Source organism: Lissotriton helveticus, chromosome 9 (genome assembly GCF_964261635.1).
Source record: "Lissotriton helveticus chromosome 9, aLisHel1.1, whole genome shotgun sequence".
Classification (NCBI taxonomy): Eukaryota; Metazoa; Chordata; class Amphibia; order Caudata; family Salamandridae; genus Lissotriton; species Lissotriton helveticus.
This window is the reverse complement of record NC_136070.1, coordinates 96,430,081-96,449,850: the sequence shown is the minus strand read 5'-3', so window position 1 is coordinate 96,449,850 and position 19,770 is coordinate 96,430,081. Positions and strand designations below refer to the sequence as shown.

General features: G+C 45.0%; 1 protein-coding gene across 8 annotated transcripts in view; it reads right to left on the bottom strand.

The window, feature by feature from the left end:
• PACS2 (phosphofurin acidic cluster sorting protein 2) overlaps positions 1-19,770 on the bottom strand; it is a 489,949-nt gene that overhangs the window by 123,965 nt on the left and 346,214 nt on the right. For all 8 annotated transcript variants that reach the window (XM_078659551.1, XM_078659553.1, XM_078659554.1 and 5 more), the window contains exon 2: positions 8,795-8,882. In XM_078659551.1, coding sequence (XP_078515677.1) covers positions 8,795-8,882 — 88 coding nt within the window. The remainder of the gene's footprint in view (positions 1-8,794; positions 8,883-19,770) is intronic.

Here is a 19,770-nt window from a genome sequence, read left to right as displayed (position 1 = left end):
TGGCGCTGCCGCGGCCGACCTTTTGCCGAACCATCTTGAGAGCCTGCTGGCGCTGCCGCGGCCCACCTTTGCCGAACCATCTTGAAAGCCGGCTGGCGCTGCCGCGGCTCGACCTCTCGGAACCCCCGGCTCGAGGATTGAGAGCTGTGTGCAGGGTATCCCTTCCTGCACCCCAACCGAGACTGTCCCGCTACCCTGACCCTTTTACGAGACTTTACAGACCCCTCGATCTACTTGTACATATCGCTGAGAACCAGCAACCTTTATTTCCTGATAAAGCTTACGAACTCGACCTCTGGTGTGGTGTCCATTTGTAGTGTTGTGGTTACTCTGCTGTACGATCCTAGGAGAGGGCCCTCACCCAGGAGGCCTCTCGGTAACGCTCGGCTACTTCTTGACGGAGAGGTGGACCTAGGGGTGGTCAGTCAGACATCTTCTGCCTCCCCCGGGGTCGCCTTTCCAACACAAACATTCATCCATTTGCAAACCTATCCATCATGTAGCCTTCCATCCATCATTTCGCTCATCCATCCCTCCATCCACACTTTCACTCCATCCGTACTCATCCAGCCACTCTTCCACCCATCCATTCACTCACCCATCCAGCCATCCTTTCACTTACTCAACATTCCACTTAGTCACTCATCCTTCCAGCCATTCACCTTTTCAGTCATCCATCCATCCTCCATTTCTCCCTCCATTGACCCTTTTACTTAGCCATCCTTCCTTCCATCCATCCACCCACCCATCACTCATGAATCAATCCATTGACCCCATCACTCATTCATCCTTTCACTCATCCATCAATCCTTTATTTATTTATTTATTTTCGGTATTTATAAAGCGACACTCATCCCAAGGGATATCACGGCGCTGTGAACCAAGAGAGACTACTGAGGTATTGCTGGGGGGTTATGTTTTAGGGAAGGGTTATGTTTTAGGGAAAAGGTGGGTTTTCAGTTTTTGTCGAAACTGAAGATAGTTTGTGGTGTGTCTAAGGTCGGAAGGTAGGTCATTCCATCTTCTGGCTGCCAGGTAGGAAAAGGCGCGGCCACCTGTTCTGACTTTGTAAATACGCTTAGGTTTGGCCAGAGCTGATTGACTTGATCGTAGATTCCTGTTGGGAACGTAGAAGTCGATCCTCCCTTGGAGAATTGTGGGGCCAGTTTTGTGAAGAGCTCCGTGCGTGTGACTTAGTAGTTTAAAGGGAGCTCTCTGGCGCATCGGTAGCCAATGAAGTTTCTTTAGGCATTCCGATGCCGAGTCTCGCTTGCCTTTATTGCAGACCAGTTTGGCCGCCTGGTTTTGCAAGACCTGAAGGCGGGAGAAGAGTTGTTCGTTCATCCCCTCGAATAATGCGTTGCCATAGTCCAGGCGGCTAACCAGCAGGGCTTGGGTGACTGAGCGTCTGCAATCCAGGGGTATCCAGGGGAATATCTTTGAGAGAAGTTTGAGTATGGCAAAACCTTTGCCCCAGAGTGATCGGACGTGGTCCTTCATGGACAGGGCGTCGTCCATGATGATCCCCAAGTTTCTCGAGTGTTGTTTTGGAGTGGGGGCCGGTCCTAGTGTGGGTGGCCACCATGTGGCGTCTCATATGAGTTTGGCTCCCCCGAACAAGAGAATCTCCGATTTGCCGGCGTTTAATTTTAGGCAGTGGTTGTGCATCCATTGGGCCATCTCGGAGAGACAGTCGTGAAGCTTTTTCTTTGTTGTCTCAGGCCCTTCATCCATTACCACCATCAGCTGTGTATCATCAGCATAAGAGCATATGCCAATGCCCCACTTCCTTCCAATGTCGGCCAGTGATGAAATATAGACATTGAAAAGAGTGGGGCTCAATGAGGCCCCCTGGGGGACCCCACAGCCGATGGTGTTGGGTTTTGAGTGGAACTGACCCATAGGCACTGCCTGGGTACGATTGCTCAGGAAGGATCGAATCCAGTTCAGTGCTGTTGATTGCACTCCTTTACTCAGGAGTGTGTTTAGCAGGCAGTCGTGGGAAACCGTATCAAACGCCGCTGACAGGTCGAGCAGTATCAGTGCCACCGATCCCCCTTGATCAGTGGAGCATCTGATACTGTCCGACACTGCCAGCAACGATGCCTCGGTGCTATTGTTAGCTCTAAAGCCGGTTTGAGATGGATCCAGGAGAGAGTTATCTTCCAGATACCGGGTCAGTTGTATATTGACCGACTTCTCCAAGGCTTTGGAGAGATAGGGAAGCTGGGAGATAGGTCTGTAGTTCTCTGGATTAGAAATGTCGGATCCTGCTTTCTTCAAGAGGGGGGTCACGGAGGCGTGTCTCCAGGCCTCAGGGAAGGTAGCGGTGGTTAGCGACTTGTTGAAGAGTTGGGTGACAAGGGGGCAGAGCGTGGGAGTGATTTTGGAAAACACGAAGTGGGGGCAGGGGTCCGAGGGGGCTCCGGATTTGATTGGGCTCAGTAGCGCTAATACCTCCTCTTCAGAGAGTAGTTGAAAACCGGTTAGACGAGGTGTATTGCCTGAGTCTAATTGGTCGTTGCGTCTTTCTGATGTCATTATGTGCTCGCCAGGGTTGTCCGGCTTGCTAGGGGTATTTAGGGGAGTGAAGGTGGAGTATATTCTATTGATTTTATCGGAAAAGAAAGTGCTGATGCGCTCGCAAGCCTCGGTTGAGGGGGTGAGGGTTTGTGAGGTGCTGGATGGTTTGCTAAGCTCCTTCACTATTCTGAACAGTTCTTTTGCTGAGTTGCTGTTCTCATGAATGCGTTGAGTAAAATACGCCTTTTTTGCGTCTTTAATGGCCAAGATGTATTGTTTCCGTTTGGTAATATAGTTTGCTCTCGCTTCACTATCTTTCATCTGTCTCCATAGATGTTCATTTTTTTGGCATTCCTTTTTCAATTTCTTAAGGTGAGGGGTGTACCATTTCTCGTTTGTGGTTTTTTTCCTCGATTCCCGCATGGGGGCTAGTTTGTCTAGCGTTTGCCTCATCCATCCAACCATTCACTCACCCATCATTCGTCCTTTCACTCATCTATCCTTCCTTTTACTCATTCATCCACCCTTTTACCCAACCACAAACCCTTCCACCCTTCCATCCATTTATTTACCTTCTCTCATCTATCCACTCACTCATCCATCCCTCCTTTCGCTGATAATCCATCCATTCACACATTCATTCATCCATTCACCCTTTCACTAATCCATCCAGTCATCCATCCCTTCACTTACTCACTCGCCCACCTTTTCATATTAATTATGTGCTGAGCCTTTGTCTGCAGAGTTGCATACAGAAGAGGCCCATCAATAATGTCACCCTTGCTGTAGTTCCTAAAGCAAGGGGTGGGGGTAGGGTTCACTATGTCCCTGCACATAGGCAATCTGAGTCATGAGTCATGCATGATGCACAGTGCCAGGCCATGAGGTGACTCGGACATGGTGTTGTGTCCAGGGGTTTAAGAGGGATGAAAAAAGGGGGATATCTCCAAAGGGGGTGTTTGATGTAATTAAGGGCATGGCTTACAACACCTATTTAAAAATCTGTGCTTAGCGTAGTCTGCCAGCGGACTGGTATTTTGCCTCTTCTGTCTTTGCAACCAGATATATAACACAACAAGTAACGTTACACCTACAAAAAGCCAGAACTATTGGCTTTGTCAATGGTTGTTAGTTGCATAAAATAAAAATGCAGCAACTATGGCTTCTTTGAATATAATATGGGAAATGTACTTTTCTAAAATGATGAGACTGAAAGAACTCTAGCGCCTTCTTTTTAACTTGTTTCACCAGCTTCTTTTCATGAACTGGATTCTGTAGCAGCATTGGCGTGTTTGCACATTCCTTCCATCTGACAGAATGTGCTGCCCTAGACTGTGGCAAGAGGAGGCCACCGCATGCAGTAACACTCCAAACTGGTCTATTGTCATTCTGTATGTGGCAATCAGCCTCAGAAAGAATGACAATGGGCGGAGTGGGGCGGCTCTTGTGCTCCTAGGAGGAGTGCACGGCGGCCCCATTAGGGTGCTATGGCTTCATGCAGGGAACAGTGCTGTTCCCTGCAATGCTCAAAATAACGGACAAAAGGCGTCCGTAAAAGGGATCCTCACGGACTACGGACGTGAGGTCCAAATTACGGACTATCCGTTAAATTTACAGATGGTTGGTCACCCTAGCTCAGAGGCACAGGGAATGTGTTAGCTGAGCGTACACCACAAAAGAGCACATGCTAGCACCCTAGTTTCAGAGACGCAAACCATCTAATCACACACAAGGGAGCACACAATTATTCTCCCTTTGGATGCGCACGGCATATATCAGATGAGAATATGATTCCACAATAAAACAAACCTGCCCTTTACAAAGCATAAGCCTGCATTTCAGGCTCACCCACCCAATTCGTGAGGAATTCCTCAAGTGTGGATGGTTCCCATTTTCCAGGTGAAATATTTATTTCAGGAGCATTTATAAAAGGTAACAGGATGACTCCAGCCCCCCCCCCCCCCACCTCCCCCCGGGTGTCATGCTTCATCATCCGCCATCCCACGCTCGCCAAAGCATACTCTAATCGTGGACGGGCCCCTCGTCAAAGGCTGAGGAGAATCTTTTTTCAAGGGAACGGAGGTAAGGGTACTATCCTATAAAAGTCCCTACCACACACACACACATAAGCGTAGTACTCCCTGTCACTGAAGGTATATGTTTTGTGTGTTTGGATGTGCTCCTTGTGAAAGGGCAGCGTGTTGTAACTCGCAGTGAAGTCAGCCAATTTCTGAAGTGGGCGGACACATTGATTCTTGACAATTGTGAATGACACAACCACAGACCAGTGGATGAAATTTGGCTGAAAACCTCTATAAATAACTAGGTTATAGAAATAATTTTAGGAAAAACTAAAGGCCTTGGCTAACAACGCCCTAAAAGTGGCAGTCAATCTGGAATTGGCTGCTAGCATCTTACCTTTGACGAAGGAAAGAAGGAAAGAAGGGAAGAACTAATGAAAGAAAGTAAGAAAGAAGAAAGAAGGAAATAAAGAAAGCAGGACAGAAAAGGAAAACAGGATAGGAAAAGAAAGGAAAGAAAAAGAAGGAAAGAAAGAAATAAGGATAGGAAGAAAATAGGCAAGAAACAGAAGGCAAGAAAAAAGAAAATAGGCATTGAAAAAGGAAAGAAAGGAGGAAAGAACAAGGCAATAAAGAAAGAAGGCAGGAAAGAAAGAAGGCAATCAAGAAAGAAAAAAGGAAGGAAAGAAGGAATGAAAGAAAAAAGGCCAGAAAAAATAAGGAAGGAAAGAAGGGAAAGAAACGAAAAGAAAGAAGGAAAAGAAGAGAAAGAAAGAAAAAGAAGTAAAAACACAAAAATGTTAAGAAGGAAAGGAGGCATAACTTAACACAGAACAGTTTTAAATGGACACAATCTGTTATGCTGTGAAATAGCAGTAATCAGACAAACACAAGGCACCCCAAAAGCAATTTACAACACCATTGACAGAAGACAGGAACTTTTAAGGCTGGAATGTGTTTTGGTAACAGCAAACATGTCCTGCTATCACATCCGGCTCTAAAAACAAAGGCAACACTAAAATAAGAATTATAAAGTCAAAAGAAAAACACTGAGACTGAAGGGAACTACCTTGTGTGCAGATACGCTCTTTGTGAAAGTGCAAAATACACTCACTGAAAGTGAAGTTAACCAATGGCTTAAGTAGGCTGATCCATTGTCCCATGATGTCTGGGGTAGTGGGTCAAAACAAAATGTGAGTGATACAGACCAATGGATGAAGAGAGGCGGCTGAAAGTCTAAGTATATCTTCCATATCATTTTAGTAAAATCGAAAGGTCTTGGCTACGTCAGACCTAAAAAGTCAGAAAATGCAAAACATTTTTGTTCCCTGTGCTGGCAATCACTTTGAGACATTAAGGAATCAACGTGCAATGTGCTTCTAATAAAGTATACAGTAATTTCCAGTCCGTCTATTAACAGAAGCAAAAAACACTAAAGTTACAGCAAAATAGAAACTAAATAGGTTTGCCAAGTGAAATTCTCAAAAATCAAGGTCTTGTCATCAAAAGCAGAAGTTCATGACCTACCTTGAGAAACAGGTGTGAAGAATATTTATTCACAGTGATTAGTATCTTATAATGCCAACTCATCCTCTTCCTCATGGAAAACCCTGCCACCACAAGATCCAACTTCAGGAACGCCGTGACCAGCGTGAGGTCCAACTGCCCGAAGCTGAACACGGATAAGATAAAGTGCTCATCTTCGGAAACCACACCTCACCCTGGGGCGACTTACTCTCTCGGACCAACACCGACCCTAGCAGACCACACAGGCAACCTCAGCATCATCCTTGACAGCCAACACACCGTGAAAAGGGAAGTCACGCAGTGTCCTCCCCCTGCTTCCACATCCTCTGCATGCTCTGTAAGATCTACAGATGGATTCCCGCCAACATCAAGAAAGCACTCACTCAAGCCCTCCTTTCCAGCCGACTCGACTACAGAAACGCACTCTATGTCAGAACCAACACACCGCTCCTCAAATGACTCGAGACTATACAGAACACCGCAGCCAGACTCATCCTCAACCTTCCCAAATGGACTAGCATCACCCCCCACATCAGATGCATCCACTGGCTTCCGTCCAAAAGAGATGCCAGTTTAAGCTGGCGGCGCTCGCATATAAGGCCCTCCACAACATTGGACCTACATACATCAACCAACACCTGACCTTCCATCAACCAGCCAGACAACTCGACTCCGCCTTCCTCGCCCATGTCCCATGCATCCGTCAAAGCAGAGGTCGTTCCTTCTTCCTCGCCGCCAAGACCTGGAAGACCTCCACCTCCCAACCTCTCCCTCCCTCACCGACTTCAGGAAGGAGCACAAGATCTGGCTCTTTGACTAAGGCCGTCGGAACCTCAGCACTTGGATAGGCCCGGGGGTGATAAGCGCGCTATACAAATACTTAATTGATAGATATAATTTACACAATCAATGCAACTGAGTTCAAACTATAGACAATCAACACAGCCAGATAGGTTATTGGGGATGGTGGTGTGAAAAACTTTAATACCACTCTCACTACTAGTCATATAGGCCTCATACACATTTTTAGGCCAGTACAGATGTAAATATAATTGCTTATGTGAGGATCTGCTTAAGCACTTAGGTTGATGGAATTAGTCCGTGATGATCTTCTGAGGAGGAGCCGGCTGAAATGTGTGTGTTATTTTGTATTACTTCTTTTTTTATCTTTTGGGGGAAGACTAGCTACTTGTGCCTACTTGAGCACCATCCCTGCCCCTATCCCCACTTATACATTTTTTGTGGGAGCAGACAAAAGAGCAGCAGTTCTGCTCGCAAGCAGCACCGGACCCAGATCTGGCTAATTCTGTTAGCTTTTGCAAGTCCTCTTGCTATTTCTGTCCATCAAACAAGAAAGAAGACTTGTAATGCCTGGCTTAGAGCTGAAACAGATTATACCACAACAAGGACTTGCACACATTTCAGCGACAACTTTCGACCAATGGCAAGTCAATCCGATTCACCGCTGACACCAACAATGCTCCATTCTCCTGCATTTATTATTATACAGCTTATAGAGCACCTGGTTACAGAGTGTCCCCACGCTAGAACCCCAATAGTACCTTGACAGCTGGCCAGAGCCACCCACGAGCCTAGGTCCCCAAAGCAACAGCTACAGAGGACTACTTCCGGCCACCAGAGGGATGCTGGAAGAGTCACGTCTTAAGTTTTTTCAAGCTCCACAGAGGGCTCTCTCTCCCCATCCCGGCAGTGCACTGATCCTGGGGCTCTGAGAAGAGGAAGTGAAGCCAGCACATACTGACCAAAGAGAAGCAAGAAAATGGAAGTGACCATGAAGCCGAACAATGGTAAAAATGGCTGGCTCAAAGCCCCTTGTTAGTAAACAAAATGTCTAGTAAGTGACAGTGCGTGTGCGGTCTCAGGCGAGACCTAAAAAGAACTGCTTAATGTATACAATTCATTTAGGAGACAATTACTATAATGTGGATTATTGACAGTACTTTTGGAATGTAAAATAGTTCCTCATGTATTTCAATGCAAGCAATCAAAGAAGGCGTAATGATACACCAAAGAGCCAGTAGGATAACCTAAGCGAGGTCTACTCAGTTGTGTGGAGCCAAAGCCCACTCTGTAGATTTCAAAGAATTAGCAACAATAGGTCATGCTGGCAGCTGCTCTAAAAAATAAATGCTAGATCAAACTGGACATATATAGGAAGGTGAATAAAGAGTTACAAGTGGTAGGTACAATTTAGGCGAGGCTTACGGTGAAAAATGTTTTTCTACAATAACAAATACATGACTAAATTTGGAGTTTCATACATGTGTAGTACAGATTTCCAGGCTTGAGATATGAATGGCTGCTAGATAGGATATGGACTACAAACGCCATTATTGCATCTTATTCTGGAGGCCTGAACTTGAATCCCCACAGTAAACCTGCTGGTTACTCACGCCAGCTCTGCTGGACACTGAAAGAAATTCAGCACAGACCTTCTCGCTTCATTTATTAACCTGTGCAGGACTATAACCTCCAGGTTCAAGTCCCAGGTGCTCACTGACACCGGGTGTGATCTTAGACAAACCAAAACATAGCATTTTCTTTAGCGTCTTGGCCCCTACTGGGCTTCTACAGATGCAGACTGATGAAGTGGATAGTTACAATGTCGCCATCAAAGCGCTCCGATACCCGCAAGAGTCTTGTTCGCGCTATATAAAACCTTCAAAATAAATAAATGAATACATTGTAGGCACAAGCTTTACCTGCATTTTGACCGCAATGACGACAGAGATCAGCTCTTTGTCAAGTTCCTTCATGACGGACAGCTTCTTCAGGGTCAGGCTGCATAACCTGGAAGTAATCAGAGGGAACGAGGTGTCAATTAGCTACTTTGATTGCACAACAAGCAGAAGTGAACAATCTTCATTCACAATAGGAATGTTCACAATACAGTGCACTAGTCTTTGGAAACACGGCTGATAAAGTTATCGAGAAAAAGCAACTCGATTACTGAGAACAAGAAAACAAAAGTAATCACAAGTGTTACTTATTACACGGTTATTAAAGTATTACTGTACCATCTCCTGATTACTTATGCACATCAATATAACCAGTATGCAAGAGCAGGGAAAAGGGTAAGATGAGTGCCCAATGTACAAAAAAAAACAATTATTACAAAAGCAGTTTAATGAGTAGTTACATTACTTTAGTCCTATATAATTAGTTCAAATACTTGCATGGATTGCAATAAATAAAAACACCATCTACCGCGACATCACAGAGGAAACTTATTGAATAATAAATGTTGTTTCTGCACAGAGCTGCTACCATAGTTTCTGCCCTCTATAAGCACTTTAATAGCATATTTTTACTCCATTTAGAAGCGCATGAAACATGAGGTTGGAGGCTGTGGCCTTGAAGTTGAAATAGTAGTAGTAATTATGCGGCGTAACAATTCTACAGTTACATGATGTATTATCTTATGCACGCATATGCGTAAGGATACAACCCAAATGTAGTGAGGCAAGCCTTGATGAAGCAAGGAGGCAGGAGTGCTGTAGTTTGGAGTGACAAGTCTCTTAAACGATATACTACATTTCTTGCCAAAGACCAAGCGATGACCTTCGCATATAATGTCCGATAGAGGAAAGTTAGTGGAGAAGTGTGGCTCAGTGGTTAGAGCAGCAGACCCTGATGCAGAGGTCTGGCCCGGGACCAGGGTTCAATTCCCGCCTCGGCGGGTCTCGGGCTCAATTTCCTCGGACCTGATAATTCTCGCCTCGGTGCCTATTCTAACCATGGGTCCCACGCTGCGACTCTGGGCAATAGCTTGCTTAATCTCCACAACGGCCCCAACAGCGCTGGGATGCCTGGTTTCACCTTGGGGGTGCCCAGGAGTGGGCATTTCACAGGGAAACGCCAGGAAGGGTTCCACAGCGGTATGCGTATAGCACCAAGACACTCATGAGTATAAGTGCGCTTTACAAGTACGAATCATTTCATTTCATTTCATTTGTGATTCGGAGCACACACCAGTGAAGCTGCCTTGTGCGGCAGCCAGTAAAGTTGGAGGAAAGAGGCGAGGCCTCGCAGGTCACAAGATATGCTAGACATTTCACTGCATGTGCCAGCTGCCCTCCTTTCCCGCCTGTCCTGAAGGAGGAGGCGGTACATACAGTCCAGAGGTATTCTGGGAAAGGCGAGGGCCGTCCAGCACTTTGTATTCACAGCTTAGAACGCTATGCTCCCTGCAGCAATTCCTAACCTTGCACCGTTCCAGATCCCTGTCCAGGGCAGGGAAATGCTTTCAGGGGAGCAGACTGCAAAAGATAAGCCCTTTAAAGTCGAAGATTAGAATAAATTAATATTTATAAAGCGCGACGAATGCCCGAAGGCGTCTTGGTGCTAGCGACTTTAGTACGAAATAAATGAGAGCAGAAACAATTTAAGGCTTCAGCATGAGAATAACTACATTTTTAGGTGTTTTCTAAAACTCAACAGGTTTGGCTGGGACCTAAGATGCAAAAGCATTTGATTCCTTATCAAGTAGGCCTGGGTGGTAAATTCCATTCCGCTCACGGAATTTAGGTAATTTTGCGTTCTGCGTAGTTGCCAAAAGTTCGGGATCCTCGGCTTCGTGGAATTATTTGCTTGTTTGCACTTTAAAAATGCGTGTTTGCAAGATATTTCTCCCCGAGCACGCAAACAGCGTTCGCGGACAGGAAAAAATCATCGCGAACAGGCGGAACAAGCAATTCCGCGTGTTCGCGGAACTTTTGCGTGCTCACAGATATTTTTTACCGTTTCGTGGAGCTTTGCGTAGCGGGCCAATGCAAATTCCGCCCACCCCTAATATCAAGGCAGCAGTTGCATGTGCACAGCTTCTGCCACCCCAAGAAGCTGCAGGAACCTTGGGTGCTAGCATGGCCTTAGCAGAAGCTGATTGCCGACATCTACTGGGAGTGTACCATAACACTTTGTCCTTTATATAATCTATCCCTATTCCATGCAGGGCTTTATGAGCCAGGCAGAGTGCTTTAAAAGCAGCTCTGCTCTTTAATCAGCAACCAGTGAAGCTCTCTCAGCCCTTTGCTGGCAGATTCGTATTTCCTAAGAGTTTTCAAGAGCCAGACTGCAGCAAACTGCAACCTCAGAGGTTTTTTGACAGTCCTTGTTGAATACCCAGAAAGACGCGTTACAGTCGTCTATGGGGAGAGGAGTTGGCCTAACACCTAGGGGCGGTCAACCTCGTATCTGCGGAACTGTGTTCGAGTCTTGGCAATGATGCTGAACAGTCTGTGGTTCTGGACACATCACTTAATCTCCACGTGCCTAACAAAACAAAAAAAAAAAAAAGAATGTGTCCTCATGTAATGCAATGGCTGCTATGTAAAGAGCTCTGGAACCCAATTCGGGTCAAGTTCGCGCTATATAAAACTCTGTAAAATAAAAAAAAATATCCAAAGACCTCCGCCTTACAAGATTTGTGGAAATGAAAGGTAAAACGTTAACGTTTTCAAAAGATAGAGTCTAACACCATTTAAACGTCTGCTTGTTGTTATTGTTATTGTTATTTGTGATTTGTAACGCGCCCAATCACCTGCAGGTCTCTAAGCGCTCGGGAATCGATGGTACAAACAACAACTTTAGCAACACAGAGAAAAGCGTCCACTATCCTAGTTGGCACTCAAGGACTTCCTGAACAACAGCGTTTTTAACCCCTTTCTAAAGCGTAGGAGGTTCTCTTCCCTGCGCAGCGACTCAGGTAGTGAGTTCCATAACTGAGGAACTAACACCGAGAAGGCTCTTCCTCCCTTGGTAACAAGTTTGTACCGCGGGCAGACCAGTAGTTGAGAGTCGGAGGATCTGAGAGTTCTCATTGGGCTGTACACCGCCACACGATCTTTGATGTATGCGGGCGCCATGCCATAAATGGCTTTGTGAGCAATGCACAAACTTTTAAAATCCACTCGCTCCTTAATAGGGAGCCAATGAAGGCTCTGTAACAGGGGAGATGCTTTGGCTCGTCTTGGCAGTCTAAAAATAAGACGAGCCGCATCATTCATCACAACCTGTAGCCTATTTGTCAAGGTTTTTGGCAGGCCAAGGTAGAGGGCATTGCCGTAGTCTATCCTTGAGATCACGGTGGCTGCGACAATCGAGCGCAGCATGGATTGGGAGATGACGGGTACTAGCTTTCGTAGCTGTCGGATGATGTTAGTGCAGCTACCCACCACTGAAAGGATCTGGTTGGCCATTGATAGGTCGCAGTCTAATTTAATCCCCAAGCTCTTCACGTTCAGACTGGGTTTTGGGGCCGGGCCTAACTCTGCGGGCCAGTAGAGGTCACACCATGGTGAGATGGCGGATGGAATCACCAGTACCTCAGTCTTGTCTGGGTTGATTTTTAAAAGATTTCCTGTCATCCATTGGACCGTGTATCTCAAGATGTTCTGAGTTTGAAGTTGTGCAGCACTTGTGTTGTCGACACTCAGCAACAGCTGCGTGTCGTCCGCGTAGTTGAATACTGTGCAGCCCATGTGCGCCAGAGAGGCAATCAGAGGTTGCAAGTATAGGTTAAATAGAAGTGGGGACAGGGCCGAGCCCTGGGGCACCCCACATTCTAATTTCCCCACTGCGGAAGTTTCTTCCCCCAGTTGTATTCTTTGGGTCCTTCCTAACAGAAAGGACTGCAACCAACTGAAGGCCAGGCCTTTGATGCCAAAATCCCTCATTCTTTCCAGAAGCAGAGCATGGCTGACGGTATCGAACGCCGCTGAGAGGTCTAACAAGATCAGGGCGCTCGGTTTTTTACCGTCAGCCAGGCCTCTCAGTTCATCCAGCACCGAGAGCATCACCAACTCGGTGCTGTGATGTGCTCGGAACCCTGCCTGTCGTTCATGAAGTAGATGATGAGACTCCAGATACATAGACAGGGATTTTAGTACGTGTTGTTCCAGTACTTTAGAGAGGAATGGTAGCTGAGAGATTGGCCTGTAGTTTTTTAGTACTGCGGGGTCTGCGCCTGGCTTTTTCAGCAAAGGTCTTACACGCGCTTCTTTAAGTTCTGCTGGTAATTGCCCGGTCTCTAAGGACCTATTTAGGAGGGAGATGACACGCTCCTCTAATAAGGGACGGGCTGCCTGAAAAACTTTAGGTGGACATGGGTCCGCTGGAGATCCTTGCGCACAGGGCTACGTTTTAAAATAGGTAGATGTTGTAGCTGTAGGGGAGGATCTCTGTAAAAGAGAGAGGAGCCAATCAAGCAGGAGGTAACTTCTTTATTTCATGTTAGGCTCTTAAATTCAAACCACAACTTGATAGGTCCAGTTTGGGTTTCATTCTTCCTCCAGCTGTAATCAACTCCCGGGTGACACCCAGCACACAGGCACCAACATTCAATGCATCATCCCATTCTCACAGCATCCACACACAACACACAAGGTAGATACTTATGAACAGCGACCCTTGCTGTTCACAGTGGAAACTACTGAGAACTTATTAAAATGCTGTTGGGGGGACAGTGATTTACCTACAATAACAAGGCTTTTTCTGATTAGGTGCCAATGCAGTGATTAGAGGGAACCAAGTCAAGGCACTGCCAGCAGAAGAGCGGAAACAATCACAAGAAATCCAGAAAACCATTCTTACAAACTATATTTGATAGATGGACAGACAAGACAGTCCGATCGATCGATCTGAGGTCACTGCGCTATATTTCTGCACTTAACGTTAGGTACACTGCTCACTTTTTGTTGGGTTTACGGTTAGTTTCGGTATTAATCATAGGTTTATTGGAAGCATAAAGGTTAGAATCGGTTATAGCCAGTGTTACAATTACAGTGGTTATAACGTTGTGGTTGAGTTATGGCTGGACTTCGGTTAGACTTGGAGTCAGGGACAGGGTATGGTTAATGATTAGGGTGAGAACTACTTTTAAGGTAGGCTTGAGATTATGGCTTGGACGATGGACAGATGAGTACAAACTTGAAATGTAATGTTGATTACAACATTGAGCGCTTTCTTGAAGACAATGGAGTGCTCCGGGCTTCTAATGGCTGGCAGAAGCCCAGAGAGCAACATTCCAATTTTTTTTCCTTTTACTGCTGTGGCTGTGAACAAAGACCCCCTCGGAGCCCGATGGGATTTAAACCTCCTCAGGCTCCAAGACGCCTTTTTTTTTTTTTTTTTTTTTTTTTACAAATTAGAACATTCTGCCTTCTAGGGGGAGAATCTTCTAATAACCTTAGAGCCCTCTGTAGCAGGCTCTACCAGCCATTAATGGCCCACTCCCTTGTTAAAGGCCCTCACCTTCGGCTCGGGCCTTTAATGGCCAGTAGAGCCTACTACGTTGGGCTCTAAGGCTATACTAGATAGGTGTTCATCGAACTACCTGTACCCCCAACATGCTGTATGAGAATTCAGACTGAATGCTTTTGCGTTCAATTATTAGTATAATAAGTACAATCATGAAAAATAATAACATTAAATTAAAGTGAAAAAAAAGTTTTCAAAAAGTGTGGTATTGCTATTTCTGTCCATGGATAAAAGATTTTTCATAGACAAAAAGATAATTCTTCAGAAGCGTTTGTTTAACTTGTGTAGCCACAACATCAGTTGAATATCACATTTCTTGTGTGCTTGACACCTTAACATCACTACATCTTAAGAAAGCGAGATAAAATTCACGTTATTCATTTTGTTTACTAATTCTGGACACTACGCTACTGAAACCCCTCTTTGGCTGCCCAAGCATGCTCTTGCTCACTGTGCCACTGAATTCAAGCTAGCCTGGTTGATGAGGGGCGATACCCCAAAACCGGTCCCAGGATGCTGGTTTCCGATCCAGGCAGTATCTGGCCTGGCAGTTCGTGATGGACTGTTCCCATGGGGAGCAGGGTCAAGAGTGATTTGCATATGACTGGGTCCAAACCGGGGTGGAATGGCGAATAAAAGAATGATGGATTCAACCCAGATCTCTTGGCTGGGAGTGAGTGGTTGAAATGTTTTAGCACTCCGTCTATCATCTTGTTGTGATAGCCATTTTAAAGAAGTCCAGCAAAAGATATAGAATGACTGAGAGGTCTGTGTCCTATGCTGATAACGTGAACAGCAATTTCTTGCACACACTTGAATTATGGGCCAAAGCGAAGGTGCATGAAGAGGGCAAGTAATAGTGGTTAATGCCCAACAGCTTGGAGGCAGTGAGGCTATTTATACCTGTCGCCAATCTCACTTTCTTAAAGCAGAGAGATAAGCCACATTGTCTTGTCTGCTTTTTGCTCCCACCACAAGATGAATTCCAGAAAATAACAGTAGTTAGTACTTTTTATTGGCTTAGCCAATCTTAGCATTCCATAGAGGGTGTTAATTATTGGATATTTCCACAGCGCTTGGTTCCACTGTCTTAAGGCGTCAGAGCGCTATAACTAAAACACTTTACTATTACCCCAAAGGACCAAACAAATTTCAGTCTTCAGAAGTATGAAAGGCCGAGTAGCCCTGCCAAGACTCAAACCTGCCAACCTCAGGTTACTGCTACATACACTTATGCAGCAAATGCCTGAACTCACTGAGCTATCTCATCAGCTTGTTTCTAAAAAGCACACAACTAAAGTGTTTTCAAAAGAATATTTACCAAGAGAAGTGATTAAGACTACAGACATGTGCCTACGTGGTACAAGGCGATAAAATCGACATAGTGAAGGCACATTTTCCGGAGGGAGTCTTCACACCTCCTGGGTGCCCTAGTGAGAACTCAGGGGCCAGCCATAGAACAGCAATCCATTGCTCTTGACCCAGGGCAAACTACAACCTCCCATATTTCACAGATATTTATTGGCCTTGGGCACAATGAAGCTTCCCACTCCGCCGTGTTGCACGGGCTGCCGGGGCCTGTGCTACCCCCCTGCAGGTACTGGAATTATTACAGGTGCTAATATCAGACACAGAGGCCCTGGAGTGCCTTAGGGTGACCAACCGTTCATAAATTTCACAGACCGTCCGTTATTTTAGTATGATATCCATAAGGCGTCTGTCATTTAGGGTCGCCAAATTACAGATTCCTTACAGACATCATTTTTTAAACTATCTTTATTACATTTTTTTTCAGTTCCTCGATACAAACAAATCAAGCATAGGTATGTATCGCACTCAAATACAAAATCAATATCACTGTGACATTACATATAATTCCAGGTATTATCACTTGGTGAGCACAGCGTAATTTACCTCTAGCTCGCAAATTATGACGTGCATTGACAGTTTGATATATGCCTTACAGACATCATACTAAAATCAAATTGGGAAATTTCAGGAAGGTATGCTGTTCCCCTGCAAGCAGCCCCATGAGCTTAAAAGTTTTCACTTGGGCCTCTCGCACTTATCTTTTAAGCTGAAGAGGAGACCCGCAGCAGCCCCTACCGGGCCTCGCCCAGACTGGTCCACTGTCATTCTGAGACTGCAGCTGATTATCACATATAGAATGACAATGGGTCCTATTGTAGTGACAGCATGTGGTGTGCCTTCTCCTGCATCAGAATAGGCCAAGGCATTCTGCTTTCGTATTGGTGTCATGCTGGAGAAAATAAAAATAAAATAACTGTCGGAGGCAGAGCATTCATTTGTGCAAAACCTCCATCTATAGGTCATTTACCACATTGTCAAGGTGGATATTTGTGAAGGGTAGAAGTGATAACCACTTTTGAAATAGTATTCAGTTCTGTTTCTGAGGTCCCTGAAAATATTATCCCTTAATAAATATAAGGTGCAAGGTAAAAGAATTCTGAGTAAAAATTAATACAATAGGCTATTAAGCTAAATGCTTCTTAATGTCACAGGACAGGAAAAGCGTTTTTACTGTACATTTAAAGTAAGATTTAAACATACAAATAAAAAAATACTATTTAATGTTGTTACGTTAGCACAAATATTGATTGCAAAAAAAGGCCTGATGTCGCTTTACAAAACTGTGTGCATACTGGAAAACTGTGAAGTGCACGATGGTCTCAACCTTATATAAACTTGTTCTGCCTTGTGCTTTTTTTGGTTGTCTATTTACTTACTTATATATTATTGGGCGATCTCCTCTGATATGTCTGTAAAACGTACGTTTTGTCCCAAATTTTTGTCCAGAATTTTGACCTTTATATGAACTCTCCGAAATACCTTACTTTGGAAAAAAATTGAAAATATCCAACAAAAGAATTTTCGTGCCTGATGGTAAATGCACTTTAATCACGATTTAAAAACAAATTCTCACATTTTAATCTGACCTTACAAATGAGCCTCCTATAACTTAAACCCTCGTAGACTATTTTGCCCCAAAAAATGTCTGGCCATCAGATAAAGCACGTGCAAACATCTGTGCAAAGTTTGGCAGAGCTTGGTCAAACAGAGCCAAAATGATCAGCGACAAAAGAAACAACTTTCCCTATGCAAGCGGGACTCAACCTTTTCCACAGAGGCGCAATTACCGCCTCTCAGATTTAAAATACTTGGCTAATTTACCAACCACAGTGTTTTTAAAACCCGTAATTTATGGGAAAGTTATCAACCATGTGAATTATAGGATTTCAAACCAGTGAGAGGCTTAAGTGCATCTTGTACCACAGTGATGATGCGTAATATACAACATGGCATTTATTCTAATTGGTGAGTGCGGGCAGGGGTTAGAACACCACCCGCCCCACCCAAAGATACAAAGCGCGCCCTGCGCCTCTCCCTCAATGAACTCCATATTGTAGCGGGTTGATTGCCTGCTTGGTGGGCCGCCTATTACACTAATATGGATGATGCTGGAGAGGGCAGCGGCTTTAGAGTCCCCTTACTGCTTTAGGGCTGCTTCAGTGCAGGTGTCCACAAGCTCCCACATCATCAGCTCTTAAGATGAACATGCTTAGGAAGCTGTGGGATACAGGGCCAGACCTGGGCTGCAGATCGCCTCTCCCTGGGTCCCATGTAGAAGGATGCAGGGGCCAACACTGGCACTTCTGTACAATGATTGTCCTCAGCACCAGAGAGGACCACTTTCCTTTAGGTCATTATGGACACTTTCTGCAGTCCTGTACTTTTGTGAAATGCCCTAATGCATTCTGGGTGTTGCAGTCTTGATTTGCCTCCATTGCACTAACTAGAGTAACACTCCTGAAATAAATGGTTTGTGAACATAAGATTCAAAACTGGAGACAAGGTATTTTCTTACCTCCCTCCCCTCAAAACAAAATCATAAAGACAAAAAATAGGGCTTTAATGGTGATGTAGCACTGCTGTGGATGCTTTTTCCGACTCCCTCACCATTCGTTCAAGCAACTGTTAACACAAAAAAAATATGGGAGAACGTCTAAAAACACACCTTCAGACCTGTAGCTTTTAAAAAAGAAACAGAAAAATAAACGCAATCTTTCGAGCTGCCGAAATCTGGCTGGTGAGGTTTTTTTTTCTTCAAATAAACCAATCAATGTGTTTATACACGGAGTAGGTTTTTAGCGATAATAAAATGCAGCAGGCCTTCAGAAATGCCATTGGAAAAGGTTTTAAACAGTGACTGTCCTGTCAATCATTTTGATGGAAAAGGTATAATAATGCATCTTCCCCTTCCATGTGCCAGTGCCTACTTTCGAGGTGATGCCACCTCCCCAGAGAGGCACTCTGTGCTCCAAATTCTTCAGAATTCAAGTATTACCTTTTCTCCATGACAGTCCAGTGAGGAGGGCTCAACCTATCCAAGATGCTGCTTCTTTTCTGGTCCCCCAGAGGAGTGGTGCATGACTGACTGCATCTCAAGTGGGTTTAGACCTGCGTCCTTCCACCTCCATCCTAAAAATGGAGTGAAGAAAAACAAGGGCCTTCCTAGAACCTTGGGGTGGCTTTGATTCACCTCTGCCCATGCAGGGGAGACTTTGGGGGGATGTCACCCTCTTAGGAGTGCAAAAACATCCCTGGTTCGAGCCCTGGTCAGGCTCTGGTGCCAGTTTCCATAAAGTGTCCTCCTCATTATCACTGGAGGAAGCTACAGAGAAGTTCATGTCTTAAAGTCATTCTAACTGGCAATGATAGCAGCTGGAGACGGGGACAACTAGGCCCCTTTTCACCAAGGTCTCCTCATCTGATGGTTTTCTGGATGGTGTGATGGTTCAAGTACTTGTAAAGAAGTTTGGGGAAACTGCACACCACTCAAGGGAGGTGACGCCACTTCACAAGCAAGTTCTGGCCAGAAAGGAAGAATCCGCTAAATGAAGATTGCAGGAAGATTATCTAAGCAAAGGTGGGCAGAGGTTCTGTTCGACAGGTTTAAGATGTAAAATTTCCCACTGAACTATAACAGTATGTGTGTGGACTTATGCTGATTAGTTCTCAAGTTAGAACGAACATTTTTTGCCATCAGTTATGGTGGCCTTACCAGTAAAAAGAAACAAGCACTTTACCTCTGACAACGGTTTTGCATTGCTAATGCAGCCTAGATTCACATTCAGTGCACTATTATGCCATCTAGTGCTTGGGAAAAACATTTGAAAAAATACTTTTTAGTGATCCATGTTTTACATAGTAAACCTAGTCTTGAATTGGTCTGTGCATTATACTGCCACCTAGTGGTTAGGAAAAATATGTTTGAAAGACTTGGTGATCCATGTACATTTAAAGTAAGTACAGTAGAGCCAGAAAGGCCACCTCTGGAAGCCAGAGAGGCCACCTCCTGTGCCACGACGGGTTCCTCGCGCCCCGCTCTAGTCTTCCCGCT